The sequence below is a fragment of the Anomaloglossus baeobatrachus genome, chromosome 2 (genome assembly GCF_048569485.1).
Source record: "Anomaloglossus baeobatrachus isolate aAnoBae1 chromosome 2, aAnoBae1.hap1, whole genome shotgun sequence".
In the NCBI taxonomy this organism is placed as follows: Eukaryota; Metazoa; Chordata; class Amphibia; order Anura; family Aromobatidae; genus Anomaloglossus; species Anomaloglossus baeobatrachus.
In genome coordinates this window covers 649,259,120-649,275,860 of record NC_134354.1, presented here as the reverse complement: position 1 = coordinate 649,275,860, position 16,741 = coordinate 649,259,120, and the positions used below count along the sequence as shown (strand labels likewise).

The following is a 16,741-nucleotide window of genomic DNA, read 5'->3' as shown; positions in this document are numbered from 1 at the left end:
AGGGGGTTAATCACAGCTCACAGATGTCACTAAGCCCCAGATTAGTAATTGGAGTCTGAGAACCCCATTACTGACCTGTAAGTGAAAAATATAATTTGAAAGACAATACAAAAAACATCCTTCCACAACTTTAGCCCCAATAACACCCCTGCAGGTCTGACAACAGCTGAAGCTTGCGTATCATAATGCAACAAAACCCTCTAAATAATTATTGAATATTAAAATCCCAATCAGGTGTGAATTTCAGTGAACATCTTTCTAGAAGTGCACAGGAACAGGGAGATTATACTGACCCTGTGCGAGTCACTCCGTCCTGTGACCGCCCTGTCTGCAGAGGCCAGCACCCCAATTAGTGTAATGGCACCCCCACTCAACGTAGACTTACCCCATCTATCCCTGTATGACCCGGCCAGAAAAAGTGCAGTGCCTACTAAAGTGCTTATAGTTATATGGTAATGTCCACAGTGCTTATAAAGATAAATCGGCAGATACAGGGTAGATCGAGGGGTACTCATCACTTTCCAAACAGGCTATAGAGATGGAATGTAGATCTGGAACCTCTCATGGACACAAAATATAGAAAAACTCAACACGTTTCCCTTTTTATTGGTTCATCAGGAGGTGGATATAAATATCCTATTGTATGGACTAGTCACCATGAAGAAACCTATATAGTGAAATGAGTAAAGAGAGCCAAGGAAACATTTTTTTTATATATATAATAAAATAGAAATCTTTATTAGGAAAATTTTAAAAACAGGGATTTTGTTAAAAAGAAGAGGACACTGACATAGGATCGAGGTTGTCAAAAATTATGCGTGCAAATATAGGCATATACACAGCGATTAATAGTGAGACACACAAAATTAGAACAGATGAATGCTGCTAAACATATACAGAGAAAAAAGGAAATCTCCTCAAAAAGTTGGGAATAATTTTTTCTTGTATATATCTAACAGGCTAGTTACTCTTGTAGACCTCTATAGAAGTATCCCAAGAAGGGTTTTTGTTACTATGGAAAAACAGTCAGTTGGTGACTGTATACAAGAACTGCTGCCACACAAAGCATTAAACCACACTTATATCCACGCCATAATGGCACATAGTAGGGCCAGCAGACCAACTATAAGAGTACTATGAAGATAACCAAAGAAAAATAAAAGGAGAAATAGGAGAAAATTCAGATTAGGGAAGCCAAGAATGCAACAATGGAAAAAACCTAAAGAAATTGCATGTGCTGGAATAGAACCTGAAGGGATTCAATATAAAGACCCCATAAATATAATGATTGCTGCCATGTCCGACTTAGATCATATCGATACGCTCGCCATAATGGCAGATAATAAAGTTGATGAAACAGCTATAAGGGTTACTTTCAAAGAAAGGAAACCCGAAGCGAAAGCAAGAAAGAAAATGGAGGATCAAGGATGCAGCAATGAAAGTTACCTATGGCATAGCGTGTGCTCAAAGGGACAACCAGGGAACCAAAAAGTACCCCTACGTGCGCGTTTCGCGTCTAGCTTCTTCATCCATTTTCTTTGCTTTCGCTTCGCTTTGGGTTTCCTTTCTTTGAAAGTAACCCTTATAGCTGTTTCATCAAATTATTATCTGCCAATATGGCGAGCGTATCGATATGATCTAAGTCGGACATGGCAGCAATCATTATATTTATGGGGTCTTTATATTGATTCCCTTCAGGTTCTATTCCAGCACATGCAATTTCTTTAGGTTTTTTTCCATTGTTGCATTCTTGGCTTCCCTAATCTGAATTTTCTCCTATTTCTCCTTTATTTTTCTTTGGTTATCTTCATAGTACTCTTATAGTTGGTCTGCTGGCCCTACTATGTGCCATTATGGCGTGGATATAAGTGTGGTTTAATGCTTTGTGTGGCAGCAGTTCTTATATACAGTCACCAACTGACTGTTTTTCCATAGTAACAAAAACCATTCTTGGGATACTTCTATAGAGGTCTACAAGAGTAACGAGCCTGTTGGGAATAATTTTTTCTTGTATACATCTAACTTTGAGGAGATTTCCTTTTTCTCTGTATATGTTTAGCAGCATTCATCTGTTCTAATTTTGTGTGTCTCACTATTATTTATCGCTGTGTATATGCCTATATTTGCAAGCATAATTTTTGACAACCTCGATCCTATGTCAGTGTCCTCTTTTTAACAAAATCCTTGTTTTTAATATTTTCCTAATAAAGATTTCTATTTTATTATATATAAAAAAAATTTCCTTGGCTCTCTTTACTCATTTCACTATATAGGTTTCTTCTTAGTCTTTGAGTAAGAGCCCATTTATATCGGGTCTCATTTAGGTATAGTCACCATGAAGTACTCAGTATTAAAATCACAAAGAAGCCAGTTACCGGCATAATGGCCAGCATATGATCCAGCCTGCAGCTCGATGGCCAAGGTTGATGGATGTGATGTGGGAGTGACTCGCACAGGGGCAGTATCAGCTGCTCTTTGTTCACTTCTAGAAAGATAGTCACTGAATTTCACAGCCGATTGGCATTTAAATATTAATTCAATAAAAAAAAAAAAAGAAAATTTAGCAGGTAGTGTTGCATTATGATATACTACATCTGAAGCTCACAGCGCACCATAGAACATGACCACATGTTGTGGACTTAAAGCAGAGACTAAGTGACTCGCACAATCAGGGGTGACAGCACTCAGGTTAGTCACGGGCACAGCTGTACGTTCCCACGGCCCTCCACCTGTGAGCACATGTAACCTGCACTCTGTCAACTCAGTGATCTCACCTCAGGTGGGGTGGGGTGGGGGGGGGGGGGGAAGAAATTACTGAGTTTAATGAAGTACCGAGGTCACAATTCCTGCAAACAGGTGGAGGACCATGGAAACCTCCAGGTGTGCTCACGACTAATCTGAATGATGCTACCACTAATTGCATGGGTCAGTCAGTCTGTCTGTAGTCCACAGCATGTGGTCATGTTCTGTGGTGTGCTGCATGCAGATGAAGGAGAGCTGGAATATAGTCATGAGACCTTGTGTCGATTACATTGGACCTGCAGGAGTGTTTGGGGTTAAGGTGGTGAAAGTGTGTTTTTGTATTTTATTCCAGATATAGGCAAATTCCAAAATATTTTTTTTTTTTTTTAACTTAGGCTGCTTTCACACTACGTCTTTTTAACATGCGTCCTGAACGTTTTTTGCTGCAAAAGCGGATCCTGCTTTTACAGCAAAAAATGCATGCAAACGCATGTCTTATTTTGCAGGATCCTGTCACTGGATGTTTAGGGGCGGGCATTGGAGTCATGTGATCGGGAGTGAGGGGAACTAAACGTGCCAGACTGGGAGCTGGCATCTGACAGCTGCGAGGCTCGTAACCAAGGTAAACATCGGGTATACTTGCTTGGATACCCGATATTTACTTTGGTTACGAGCGTCTGCAGCTGCTAGGAGCCGGGCTCCCTGCACAGGTAACCAACGTAAACATCGGGTAACTAAGATAAGTGGTTACCTGATGTTTACCTTGGTTACGAGTGTCCGCAGCTCTCAGGTGGGGGAGAGAGAGGGGGAGAGAGATAGAGAGGTAGGAGAGAGATAGACTGATCACGGGGCTGGCTTCTGTGCATGCTCAGTAGCGCAAGCAGGATCCTGCCTATCAGCACGCCAGCGTTCACATGCGTTTGCGTGCTGTTTAGTCAGGATCCAGCAATTTGCAGAAGTTGGACGCAGCTCAAAACGCTACAAGTAGCGTTTTTGAAAGATGTTAAAAACTGCAAGTCGCTGGATCCTCACTATAATGCACGCAAACGCAGGTGAACGCATGTTAACGCGAGTCCATTGCAAATGCATTGAAATGAAAACGCATTTGCACTGGATCCGTTTCTGCGTTAAAAAAAAAAAAACATTCAGGACGCATGTTAAAAAGACGTAGTGTGAAAGCAGCCTTACAGATTAATAATTGGGAGATCTGACTTCTCCCATTACTAATCTAAGGCTTACTGGCAGCTGTGAGCTGAAATTAACCATTTATTACCAAACCACCAGGTCAAAATCAGGAAGGGCCTGGTAAAGTGGTGGGATTGTCACATCTAATGGATGCAACCAACCATTCTAGATGGCTGCAGGCTGTTTTTTTTTCCCCCCTCTTTTTTTAGGCTGGGGGGTGCACGCCCAATAACCATGGATCTCCCACAGCCTGAGAATACCAGCCCCCAGGTGTCAGACTTTATCATGGCTGGGTAACAAAAATTGTTGGGGTGAAGGAAAAAAAAAAAAAAACCACAGCATTTTACTTTATCAAAATAAGAGTAACTGCATGTGGCTTTCAAATTTAAATACACACATACAAGATAAGTGCACGGCTGAGGGCTGCAGCCAGTAGGCATATGCTTTATCTGGGCATCAAAATATTTGGCGTATGGTCCCCCCCCCCATATTTCATTTATATACCATGATAGACACATAGCATCTGATTGGAAGCAGTCAGCTGACACTCAGGGTGGGGGCATGTCTGACTGCAATCACAGACGCTGGTGGCCAGGAAAAGCAGTGGATATGCAATGAAGGTAAAATGAGCGACCCCAAAAGAGAATAAGTTGCCAGAAAGCAGTTACATCTGCGCCAGAGCCTTGTTAAGTATGAATCACTTGCTCCTATCTTTTCTATCCTCATTTTTAATTGCCAGATCCTGGTCCCATATGAGTTGGTCTCCAGTCAGATAGTTGGGATCAATTCCGAGCCGGAACCAGATTTCCCCCCCACCCCCTTTTTTTCTTTTAATAAATCTGGGTAGGACCACTAGTCCCAGTTATCTGTGAGTCCGCCGCCCATCACTTGATCGGACCCCGCACCCATGATCTTCCTAGCCACATACTGCTCGAATTGTTATTTAACGGGGAATGAAAGGTTGAGCTGAAACTTTCTGTAAAGCAAGAGACTACCAAATGAGATTTTTTTTTTTTTTACTCTGTGGATGAGGCAAGACGCATCATCCACATCATTAGGATGATGGATAGGAGCTGGTGAAATGACCCATCTGACTGGACAGGTCAGATTTGCATAGAGCGTGGGGGCTATTCAAAAGCTATGTTGGTGGGATATACAGGGGGATCAGGACATATACACATTTTCAGAATGCAGCACAGAGGCAGAGTCAGGTTCAGGTATTAGCTCATGAACGAAAAAAACCCCAAATCATAAAAAACTAACTAGTGAGGTTCCCTTTAAATCATTAAAATTATTGCCTTGGAAGTTAAACCACTGTATAACCTTTGAATGAAGATCACCCTGACACATATTGACTTTATTTAAGCAATTTTGCAAAATACATCTTAAAAACATTCAGTCATGAGAGGTTTACATTTCAAAAAAAAAAATAAAACAAATCGTGAATTACAGGATGTTTGTGAAGCATAATACTTAAAAGGGATCAATAAAACAAACACTGGACTCAGTTTTTGGTTTTATTAAAAGTAGATGTGTTGGCGTTCACAGAACGGTTTCACAAGTCATCACAAGTAAAACATAAAAAACCAATAAAAATAGTAAGTGGAACATTAGTTTCCACGCTATCAAGTTCATAAAAAGAAAAAAATTAAAAAAGGACATTAAAGTCCCACCATAGCAGAATACACTGGCGCATCTGTGAATAAAACAGAATTGGAAATCAGTTAGGCAAATTTCACAAGTGAATTTGTAACTCAGACTAGACTGATAAAACCTACTCGTGCACATCAAGTCATATCGGTGAGGCAAATCATCTGCACATACATATTCTACAAAACATCTACACATGCATGCTTCAGGAAATAAAGGTCAAGCAAATGTTAATTAAAAAAAAAAATAAAAAATACAGGGAACTAGCAGGTAAACAAAAATATAAAAAACAAAAACTGTCTACCCAGGAACAACTCCATTACTGTTGGGATCTTTACAGTACCCTTCACCATGGGGCTGAAGATGCAATGGCAGTATTATAGGTGGTGTAGAGACCAACCACTGTAAAATAAGCTCGAATGCATAGATGTACAGATTTCTCATTGAATAGCTTGCTATTAAGATGAAAATAGCAAAGGAAAACCAAGTAATTCCAAGGTAGACACTCATGCAAGCGTTAGAGTATTTGGAAAAAGGAGATATGGTCAACTATCCGTCCAATAAACGGTCAATTTAAAAGATGCTCAATCACAGCCAAGAACACAAGCATCTCCACATAAAAGGAAAGCTAAAATGATTTCTATAAACACTACATCATAAAAAGCTGATCTATACAGATCAAGTGGCATCTTTCACGCATTAATGGTCAGTGAGAAGGTGAATAAGACTAGATCAGTGTCAGATAAAAGAAAAAGTAGTGACAGTCAAGTGAGGTAAAGGGACAGTCACTGGGCAGATGTGAGATCATCATTTGTATCAGGGTCAAGAAGAATCACGTCCACTTTACTTTTTGGGCTGCTTTGATTCTCTGGTTCTGGAACCTTCCAGTCCATTTTTCGTCCCTTTTCATACAGGCACTTCAACACTTTGCGGAAATTTTCTGGCTCTTTTCCATTAAAACTAAGCTCCATGTATTTGCGATAGAGCTGTAGGGCTGTCCGAGCATCTTCTATGCTATCGTGTGTCTCACCTTGTATCTTCAGATCTATAGGAGTAAAAAAATAAATAAAAAAGCAACATGTTTCTAAACATTTTCCATCCAAAACAAACATCCTAGGACAGACATAACTTAGCAAAGCATGGCCAAATACAGTGAATTTTTTTGTCCCTGCCCATGTGGTACTCAAGATTACATACATTTTATATAAGATATATTTGAACTGCTTATACCCAATTGGAAAGTTGTTACAATGTTCAATATTAGGTATCTGTACAAGGAATGTGAACCTGAATGGGTAAAGACTTAAGTTTATTTACAAATTAGTTTTCAAAGGAAAACAAAAACAAAAAAAAACTGGAAGCTCACCAAGGAAATACCATGCCAAGTACCGCAGAGAGATCATTCTTTTGCGTGGTATGTGAAACAAGTAGACTGTATCAATCACTTGATCCTTTGGCACCTACAGCCAATAAATAAGCAATTCAAATATTGAACAGATTTCAAATATGCAATTTCAAATAACTTAACTCCTACCATTAAGTTTATGACACGGAAATCTTTTTGAAGTCCATGACCCACAAACTTCACTCCGACATCAATGAGAAACCTTAGTTTTAAGTATGTGGACTTTAATGTTGTCAGATGCTTGGAGGAGATCTTGGCATCCAAGTCGCCAGGCTTTATGCCAGAGTACTGTGTAAGATAATCCACCACCTGCAAGAAAGTTAGGTTGTGAAAATCCACAAAAGTCACAACTTTTGCATATAGTAAAAACAAAAAACCCACACTGTCACCTCTGCTGTTGCATATGCACTGTTTAAAACGGTAACCGGTCAAAGTTTTTCCATAGGTGCGGTCATAAAGTACGGCCACCACCTGTATACCCTTATATAAAACATTTTGAGCACTCACTGTAGACTTCGAGCCTTCAATGGGGCACACAGGAAACAATGGAGTATGCTGATGCCACTAGGAGGCTGACACTGCAAAAAGGTTAGCTCCTCCCCAGCAGTATATCCCCACCAACTGGCAAGAAGATAATCAGTTTATTAATACTTTATGTACTTGCCTTGTCTAACCATGAGAAAGTAGCAACAAGGACACCTAAACAAAAAGCTGTATCCCCCAGTGAAGCATCCAAGATTTTACGGTACCCAGAATCTTTTCTCCAACACTTCATTAGGGGTGGGTCACAGGAGAGACAATCGGATGTTCTTAATGGGCACTAGATAGTACCATCAAGTCTGAGCTCTGACAACTGGGACTTGCAGGACCCTTCCACCGAGGCACACATTTGATGAGGCATAGGTGTGAACCCTGTAGAATTTTGCAAAGGTGTAAATGGAAGACCAGATAACAGCTTTGCACAGCTTCGAAACAGAGCCCTGTTGGCAGACAGTCCAGGAGGTGCCCACTGCACGAGTGGAATAAGACATGACTGAGTGGGCACACTTTGTCCTTTATCCAGTAAGCTTCCTGGATTGCAGACCAGATCCAGTAGGCAATGGTGGATCTATAAACCGGAAGACCTTTGTGATGATCATCTGGAATGAAGAGTCTGCAAGTCTGAAGGGTGCCGTCCTGGTGATTTAGAGCTCTCACGAGGTCCAGCTTATGCTGCAACCACTCCAGAGGGAAACTGACAAAACGAAGGGAGCACAGTGTCCTCTTTAAGCTAAAACAAGTAAACCTTAGGCAGAAATGGATGGAATACCACCTTGTATTTGTGAAACACCAAGTAGGGAGAGTGGTAGGACATTGCTACGATTTCCAGACACGTCTGATCAAGGTGTTTGCTATCAGAAAGTCAACCTTCCAGGAGAGGAAGGATAAGGACTTCTTGTAGTGTTTCGAATATAGACTTCTAAAGAATGTCCAGGACGAGGATAAGGTCCCACTGGATGTCTATATGGTAAAGAAGGCTCGATACCCTGACAATGTTCCTACCTGGGGACGGAACGCAAGGTTTCTCTGGAAGAGAACGGAGAGTGCTGAGACCTTACCCTTGAGAGAGCTAAGGGAAAGGCTAGAATCAAGGCCTGACTGCAGAGAGGAAAGCAGGGAAGGCAAGGAGAATACCATGAGAATGTTTTGTTTCATTCACACCAGCAGAAAAAGACAGTCCATGTTTGATGGCATATTTGTAAGGAATGTGGCTTCCTAGTCTTTATCATGGTATGATGACCTGATTGGAGACCAGGGGATCTCAATACTGTGGTTTCAATAACAATGCCATTAAACTGAGTGACTGAACTCTAGTGGAAGAGGGGACCCTGCGAGAGGAGATCTTGACGGTCTGGGAGTGTTTCCAAGGGATGTCCAAAAGGAAGGAGACTGGCTCTGCCCATCAAGGTCTTCTGGGCCAGTCTGGAGCCACATGTACGATTGGTGCTCCATACCCGTGCTGGTTAAGAAGATTGAGGTGGATCAGTGGAAGAGGGGTGGGAAAACTGGTATAGAAGGGAGAACTGGCACCAAGAAAATGCCAGAGCATTGGAGTCGATTGCTGTGGGGGGGGGGGGGGGGCTGGGAGATCATGAGGTCTGGACACGAACTGGGGAACCTTACGGTTCAGATGTGACAATCAAGGCCGCCTAATATGAGGTAAACCTGATCAAGGTACCTTTCGCCCACAGTGAGGCCCCTCCAGAAAGTTGGCTGCCCAGTTGTACATTCCACAGATGTGTACAGCTGAGACTTCTGGCAGATTCAGTTTAACCCATGATAGGAACTTTAAACAGAGCAGTAATGTCAGAGGTGTCTCATCCTAATTGGTGGTTGATGTATGTCATGGAGTTATCCGATTGGACGCGGATCAGACAGCCGAAAAGTAGATCCTGACCGTGAAGGCGAGCCAAGAAGATTGTGCCAAGCTCAATGCTGTTGCTGTGAAGAGATAATTTCAGAGCAGTCATCCTTGTACCATAAGGTACTAAAAAACTGCTCCTCAGCCAAAAGGAGGCTGGCATCAAATTATGATCTTCCAATGCATTGTCAGAAACAATCTATTGCAACAAACAAAGGGAGAATGTCTCCACCATTCCAGGCACCTTTTGATCAGAGAAGGAAGTGTGACTGTTTGGGCCAGGGATGGCTGACTTCTCCCATCTTTATAGGAGAAAAAGCTGTAGGAGCTAACCTTTTTGCAGTGTTTGCCTCCTAGTGGCAGCAGCATACATCTTTTGTTTCGGTTGCAGAAACAGTAATTTTCCTGGTGGCGTCAGATCTTATCTAGCTTTTCTCTGAACAGCCGGCAGCCTTGGAAGGGGAGGCTGCTGGTGAAGGACTTATGGCTGAAGGCATGGAATGCGGAGTTGGAATCCAGAAGATGCTGCAAATGTTAAGATATTACTAGCTGAAAAGGCTGCGCAAGCAGCTGAATGCAGTGAAGCAGTTATGAAGCATTTCCCTGCATGGGCAAGCTGGTTTGCTAAGTCCACTAGTTTAGAAGTGGGAAGCGCTCAACAGGATATCATAGCGCAGGTGTTTATCCCAGGCCAGAACCACTTTGGAAACACATGTTGAGACAAAGGACTGGCATAAGGCTGATCCCAAAACCTCAAAAAGGCAGATTATGCTCGTGTTTAGGGGTGCCTGTTAGAGGAATCTTTGAGGGAGGACAATTCTCAGAGGGGGAAGAATAGTGTTCGTGGACAGCCAGGAAACCAGAGGACCCAGTAGGGGAGACTCTGCCCATCTTTGTAGAAAGTCAGACAAAATTAGTCTAGCTCGTCCATGCATTTGTCTGGATGTTCCCATTACTTTGACAAAAATGGCTGAATTCTGCATGATTGGCCAAAAAAAAAACCTAAGGAAACAGCTTTGACTTTTTAAAATTACATGTTTGGATTGAGCAGGTTCCGCATTCCTTTACGCAGAGTCTGATTATCAGCTGTAATTGGGCTATCCACCATATTCTGTAGCTTAGAGTCCAATCTTTACTCCAAACAGATTTCTGACTTGTAACGAGACACACTGGCAGTTCAGGAGTTTGAAGGAGGGAGCAAGGGAAGGATGCCTAAGTAGATTGAGACCTGGAAGATGAACTAAAATGTGCGCTTTTCTTGAATTTCTTGGGAGATCTGCCATGTTGGAGATAAGGAATAAGGGAATCTATCTTTATCTGGAAGAGAGCATGAGCCCTGTGACTGTACCTAAATTAGTCGTGCTATGACTGGGGAAGAAAAAAAAAAAAAAAAAAAAAAAAGAAAAAATTGTTTACTTACCGTAAATTCTCTCTTATAGTTCCGTCTTGGGAGACCCAGACCTTGGGTGTTTAGCTTCTGCCTCCGGAGGACACACAAGGTACTACACCTAAAAGTGTAGCTCCTCCCTCTGAGCTTATACACCCCCTGGTGAGCCAGTCCTAGCCAGTTTAGTGCAAAAGCTGAAGGAGAATAGCCACCCACAAGTAGAAGAGCAAAAGCCGGAACAACCGGAGACTCTGTCCACGACAACAGCCGATGATAACACGCGGAACAAGGAAATTGCCAACAGGCAACAGGGAGGGTGCTGGGTCTCCCAAGACGGAACTATAAGAAAAAGAATTTACGGTAAGTAAACAAAATTCTCTTTTTCTTGATCGTTCCTTTGGGAGACCCAGACCTTGGGACGTTCCAAAGCAGTCCCTGGGTGGGAATAAACAGAAAAACTAAGAAGTAGGCAGAACCTAACTTCACAAATGGGCGACAGCCGCCTGAAGGATGCGTCTGCCCAAGCTCGCATCTGCCGAAGCAAGAAGGTATGCAGGCTAGTCCAAGTGGCAGCCTGACAGACTTGTTGAGCCGTTGCCTGGTGCCTAAAAGCCCAAGAGGCACCGACAGCTCTGGTCGAGTGTGCTTTGATCCCCGGCTGGGAAGGCACCCGAGTACTCTGGGAGGCGTCCGAAATGGTCGACCTAATCCAACGGGCTAAGGTCGGCTTAGAAGCAGGGAGGCCTTTGCGCCGACCTGTAGTTAGCACAAAAAAAGAGAGGTGCACCGCCTAAGCGCAGCGGTGCAAGACATGCAAGTATGTAGAGCTTTTTCAAAGCGATGAAAAGGGGCTGGACAGAAGGAAGGTAAGGTAATGTCCTGGTTCAGGTGGAAGGGAGAGACCACCTTAGGAAGAAAGTCCGGAGTCGGACGGAGAACCACCTTGTCTTGATGAAAAACTAAAAAAGGTGACTCCGAGGAGAGCGCAACCAAATCAGAGACTCTCCTGAGAGAAGTTATGGCAACCAGAAAGGCCACTTTCTGTGAAAGACGATACAAAGAAACATCCCTAAGAGGCTCGAAGGGGGGCTTCTGCAAGACCGTGAGAACCAAGTTAAGGTCCCAGGGATCCAACGGCCGCCGGTAAGGTGGAATGACGTGAGACGCGCCTTGCATGAAGGTGCGGACCTGAGACAGCCGAGCGAGACGCCGCTGGAACAAAACTGACAGAGCTGAAACTTGTCCCTTGAGAGAGTTGAGGGACAGTCCTAGCTGCAGACCAGACTGTAGAAAAGACAGAAGGGTCGGCAAGGAGAATGGCCAAGGAGGATGGCCGTTAGAGCGACATCAGGACAGGAAAATTTTCCAAGTCCTGTGATAGATCTTAGCAGAGGAAGACTTGCGGGCCCGAGTCATAGTGGAGATGACTTCAGGAGGAATACCAGAAGCCGTCAAAATCCAGGACTCAAGAGCCACGCCGTCAATTTGAGAGCCGCAGAATTCGGGCGGAAAAACGGACCTTGCGAGAGTAGGTCTGGACGATCCGGGAGATGCCACGGCATCTCTACGGACAGTTGGAGCAGGTCCGGATACCAAGCTCGCCTGGGCCAGTCCGGTGCAATGAGGATGACTCGACAGCCCTCCATTCTGATCTTGCGCAGAACTCTGGGCAAAAGAGCTAGAGGGGGAAACACGTAGGACAGATGAAACTGGGACCAGTCCTGAACCAGAGCGTCCGCGGCGAAGGCCTGAGGATAGTGGGAGCGAGCCACGTAAACAGGAACCTTGTTGTTGTGACGGGATGCCATTAGGTCCACGTCCGGAGTGCCCCATTTGCGGCAGATCGACTGAAATACTGCCGGATGCAGGGACCACTCGCCACCGTCCACGCTTTGACGGCTGAGATAATCTTCCTCCCAGTTGTCCACGCCTGGGATGTGGACTGCGGATATGGTGGACCTGGAGTCCTCCGCCCATTGAAGAATGTGTTGTACCTCCATCATTGCCAGGCGGCTGCGTGTCCCACCTTGATTATTGATGTAGGCAACCGCTGTCGCGTTGTCTGACTGGACTCGAATGTGCCTGCCCGCCAACAGGTGGTGAAATGCTAGGAGAGCTAGAAGCACGGCTCTGGTTTCCAGCACATTGATTGAAAGGGCTGACTCGGACGGAGTCCAAGTGCCCTGCGCTCTGTGGTGGAGACATACCGCTCCCCAGCCGGATAGACTGGCATCCGTGGTGAGAATCACCCAGGACGGGGCCAGGAAGGAGCGCCCTTGGGACAGGGAGAAGGGCCGAAGCCACCAATGAAGAGAGCTCCTGGTCCGAGGCGACAGAGCCACTAACTTGTGTAAGGAGGAAGGCCGCTTGTCCCAACAGCGGAGAATGTCCAGCTGCAGGGGGCGCAGATGGAACTGGGCAAAGGAAACAGCCTCCATGGATGCCACCATTTGACCCAGCACCTGCATCAGACGCCTGAGGGTATAACGGCGGGGCCTCAGGAGAGAGCGCACCGCCAACTGGAGTGACAGCTGTTTGTTTAAGGGCAACTTCACGAGTGCCGGCAAAGTCTCGAACTGCATCCCTAGGTACGTGAGACTCTGGGTAGGAGTAAGTGGATTTGGGAAGATTGACAAGCCACCCGAATTGGGCTAGAGTGGCGAGAGTGAGCGAGACACTCCGCTGACAGTCTGCGCTGGATGGAGCCTTTACTAGAAGGTCGTCCAGGTAAGGGAGCACTGCCAACCCCTGGAGGTGCAGAACCGCAATCACTGCTGCCATGACCTTGGTGAATACCCGAGGGGCCGTGGCTAACCCGAAGGGGAGAGCCACGAATTGGAAATGATTTTCTATTGCAAAACGTAGCCAACGCTGGTGTGAAACTGCAATTGGCACATGTAGATAGGCATCTCTGATGTCGATGGACGCCAGGAAATCCCCTTGGGTCATTGAGGCAATGACTGATCTCAGAGACTTCATGCGAAAGTGCCGCACCCGAACATGCTTGTTGAGAAGCTTGAGATCCAGGATGGGCCGGAAGGTACCGTCCTTTTTGGGAACTAGGAAGAGGTTTGAGTAAAAACCTCTGAACCGTTCCCGGGCGGGAACTGGTACAATTACTCCGTTGGCCTGCAAGGCTGCCACGGCCTGTGAGAAGGCGGCGGCCTTGGAGCAGGGGGGAGTTGAGAGAAAAAAATCTGTTTGGCGGGCTGGAAGAGAATTGTATCCTGTAGCCGTGGGAGATGATATCTCTCACCCACTGATCGGAGACTTGTTGAAACCAAGCGTCGCCAAAGTGGGAGAGCCTGCCATGACTAAGGACGTTGCCGGAGTGGGCCGAGAGTCACGAGGAGGCTGCCTTAGTGGCAGAACCTCCTGCGGTCTTCTGTGGACGCGCTTTTGGGCGCCAGTTGGATTTCTGGTCCTTAGCTGAGTTAGCGGACGAGGCGGAGGGCTTAGAGGACGACCAGTTGGAGGAACGAAAGGAGCGAAACCTCGACTGATTCCTAACCTGGGCAGGTTTCCTGGTCTTGGTTTGTGGCATGGAAGTACTCTTCCCGCCAGTAGCTTCTTTAATAATTTCATCCAGCTGTTCACCGAACAGCCGGGACCCAGCAAAAGGGAGCCCAGCAAGGTACTTCTTTGAAGAAGCATCTGCCTTCCACTCTCGAAGCCACAAGATCCTGCGGATAACGAGGGAATTAGCCGAAGCCACCGCAGTGCGGTGAGAAGCCTCTAGCATGGCAGACATGGCATAAGATGAAAAAGCTGAAGCTTGAGAAGTTAAGGCAACCATCTCTGGCATAGATTCCCTGGTGAGGGAATGCATCTCCTCTAGAGAAGCAGAGATGGCTTTGAGAGCCCACACTGCTGCAAAAGTCGGGGAAAACGCGGCCCCCGCCGCTTCATACACTGATTTGGCCAGAAGGTCAATCTGACGGTCAGTGGAATCCTTAAGGGAAGTGCCATCAGCCACCGACACAACGGTCCGGGCTGCGAGCCTAGACACCGGAGGGTCTACCTTTGGGGAGTGAGCCCACTCCTTGACCACCTCAGGTGGAAAGGGAAAACGGTCATCAGGACCACGCTTTGGGAAGAGTTTGTCAGGACAGGCCCTGGGTTTGGTCACAGCGGTCTGAAAACTGGAGTGGTTAAAAGAACACTTTACTCTTAGGCGAGGTAAACTGGTGCTTTTCTGCCAGAGAGGGTTGCTCCTCTGATACTGGCGGATTGAGATCCAGTACAGAATTAATGGAAGCAATCAAGTCACTAAGATCTGAGTCACCCTCGGAAAGATCAATGGGGTACATGGAGTTAGCCTCCGAGCCCCCTGTAAAGGCATCCTCCTCATCTTGCGAGCCAGCTCTTGAATCAGAGCCGCGGGATGAGGAGGGAGAGGAAACCCTGCGGCTCCTCTTAGGAGGACGGGGTCTGGGCCCTGATTATGAATCCTCTGTGAGCTCCAGTGGACGGAGGTCAGATGATAGAGATCCTAAGGCACCCTGTGAAGGGGGCTGATGCATATTCATCAAAGTCCTGGACAGAAGTCCCATGGACTCAGCAAAAGACTGGGAGATAGACCTAGAGAAGGACTCTACCCAGGCCGGGGGTTCAGCCACAGGTGCAGAAGTAGCCTGAGAGACCACTGGGGGTGAGACTCCAGGCTGTGGCACCGCCAAGTTAGAGCAGACATCACAATGTGGATAGGTGCTCGGTTCAGGCAGCAGGAGCTTACATGGAGCGCATACAGCATAAAGCTTTGGGGCCTTGCTCCTCGTGTGAGACATTCTGCTGGAGTGGGGACTCTACAAAGAGAATGAACCCCAGGGAGTATATACAGAGGTCCACAACCAGAGACCGGTTGTGGCTTACCAGAATGCTGGAAGCGGTGTGTGCCCTCCAGATCCCGAAGCCCGGACCCCCAATGCACAGCACCTCAGCAGGGATGCAGAGTGCAGGCCAGCGCAGAGAGTGAACCCTGTCTGAGAAAATGGCCGCCGGAGCGAAGAGGGGGCGGGACTTGGGGCGTTCCTATAGGAAAGCGGGATCTGGAGGGCCATAGAGACCTGCAGGGGAGGAGACACGCACAGCAGTGGGGAGTGTCCCTCCCCTGTGCAGGACGGCTGCCGGGAGGAGCCGTGCCTGTCCCTCTGCATGAGTGACATGCGAGGGCAGTGAACAGAAACTAGGCCTCCGGCAAAGCCGGGGCCTAAATTTGAGCGGCGAGGCCGACGCGCAGGCACCATCGGCGCAGTTCTCGGGCGAAAGCTAGAGACCCCGCCAGAAATGCCAAAATTAATACAGTAAGCACACTCTCCCCATACAATAAAGGACAGGGACCCCCACACATGAACGTCTCAGGTACTTAGCTGCTGAGACACAGGGCCAGGTCCCTGGGGATGAGTGCTCCGGTCCAGCAGGGTCCTAAAGGGCTTCGGATGGAGACCGGTCTCCTGCCAGGCACAGAGACCGCGCTGGCTCCCACTTCAAGCCAGAGCCCAGGAGGGATGGTGAAGGAGCACGGCATGCAAGACTCCAGCCTTGGAAATCAACCTTACAACACCACCGACACAGTGGGGTGAGAAGGGACATGCCGTGGGTCCAGACGTGGACCCGCACTTCAATCTCATTCCCAAAAGGAAAAAAATCATGAGAATGCATGTGTGGATGTATGCCTCCTGAACACAAAGCGATAAACTGGCTCATCAAAGGGTGTATAAGCTCAGAGGGAGGAGCTACACTTTTAGGTGTAGTACTTTGTGTGTCCTCCGGAGGCAGAAGCTAAACACCCAAGGTCTGGGTCTCCCAAAGGAACGATAAAGAAAAAAAAAAGTTTGTGATACCCTGGTTAATTCAGCAGCTAACTGAGGAGAGAGCTGCAGCCCACTCAGGGGGAAGAGGGCACTTTCTTTCCATGGGCAGAGGGAGGAGGTTGACAGAGGGAAACTTGTGACAAGCAGAAGCAAAATGT

At 46.4% G+C, this 16,741-nt stretch overlaps 1 protein-coding gene across 3 annotated transcripts in view; it reads right to left on the bottom strand.

Annotated features, from left to right (window-relative positions):
• Nucleotides 1-5,269: 5,269 nt before the first annotated feature.
• PAN2 (poly(A) specific ribonuclease subunit PAN2) overlaps nucleotides 5,270-16,741 on the bottom strand; it is a 152,239-nt gene continuing 140,767 nt past the window's right edge. For 2 of the 3 annotated variants that reach the window (XM_075336998.1, XM_075336999.1), the window contains 3 exons: nucleotides 7,112-7,291; nucleotides 6,944-7,037; nucleotides 5,270-6,622 (listed from right to left, as the gene is read on the bottom strand). In XM_075336998.1, coding sequence (XP_075193113.1) covers nucleotides 6,363-6,622; nucleotides 6,944-7,037; nucleotides 7,112-7,291 — 534 coding nt within the window. In that variant the 3' untranslated portion in view covers nucleotides 5,270-6,362. The remainder of the gene's footprint in view (nucleotides 6,623-6,943; nucleotides 7,038-7,111; nucleotides 7,292-16,741) is intronic. The other variant, XM_075337000.1, reaches the window with a different exon arrangement.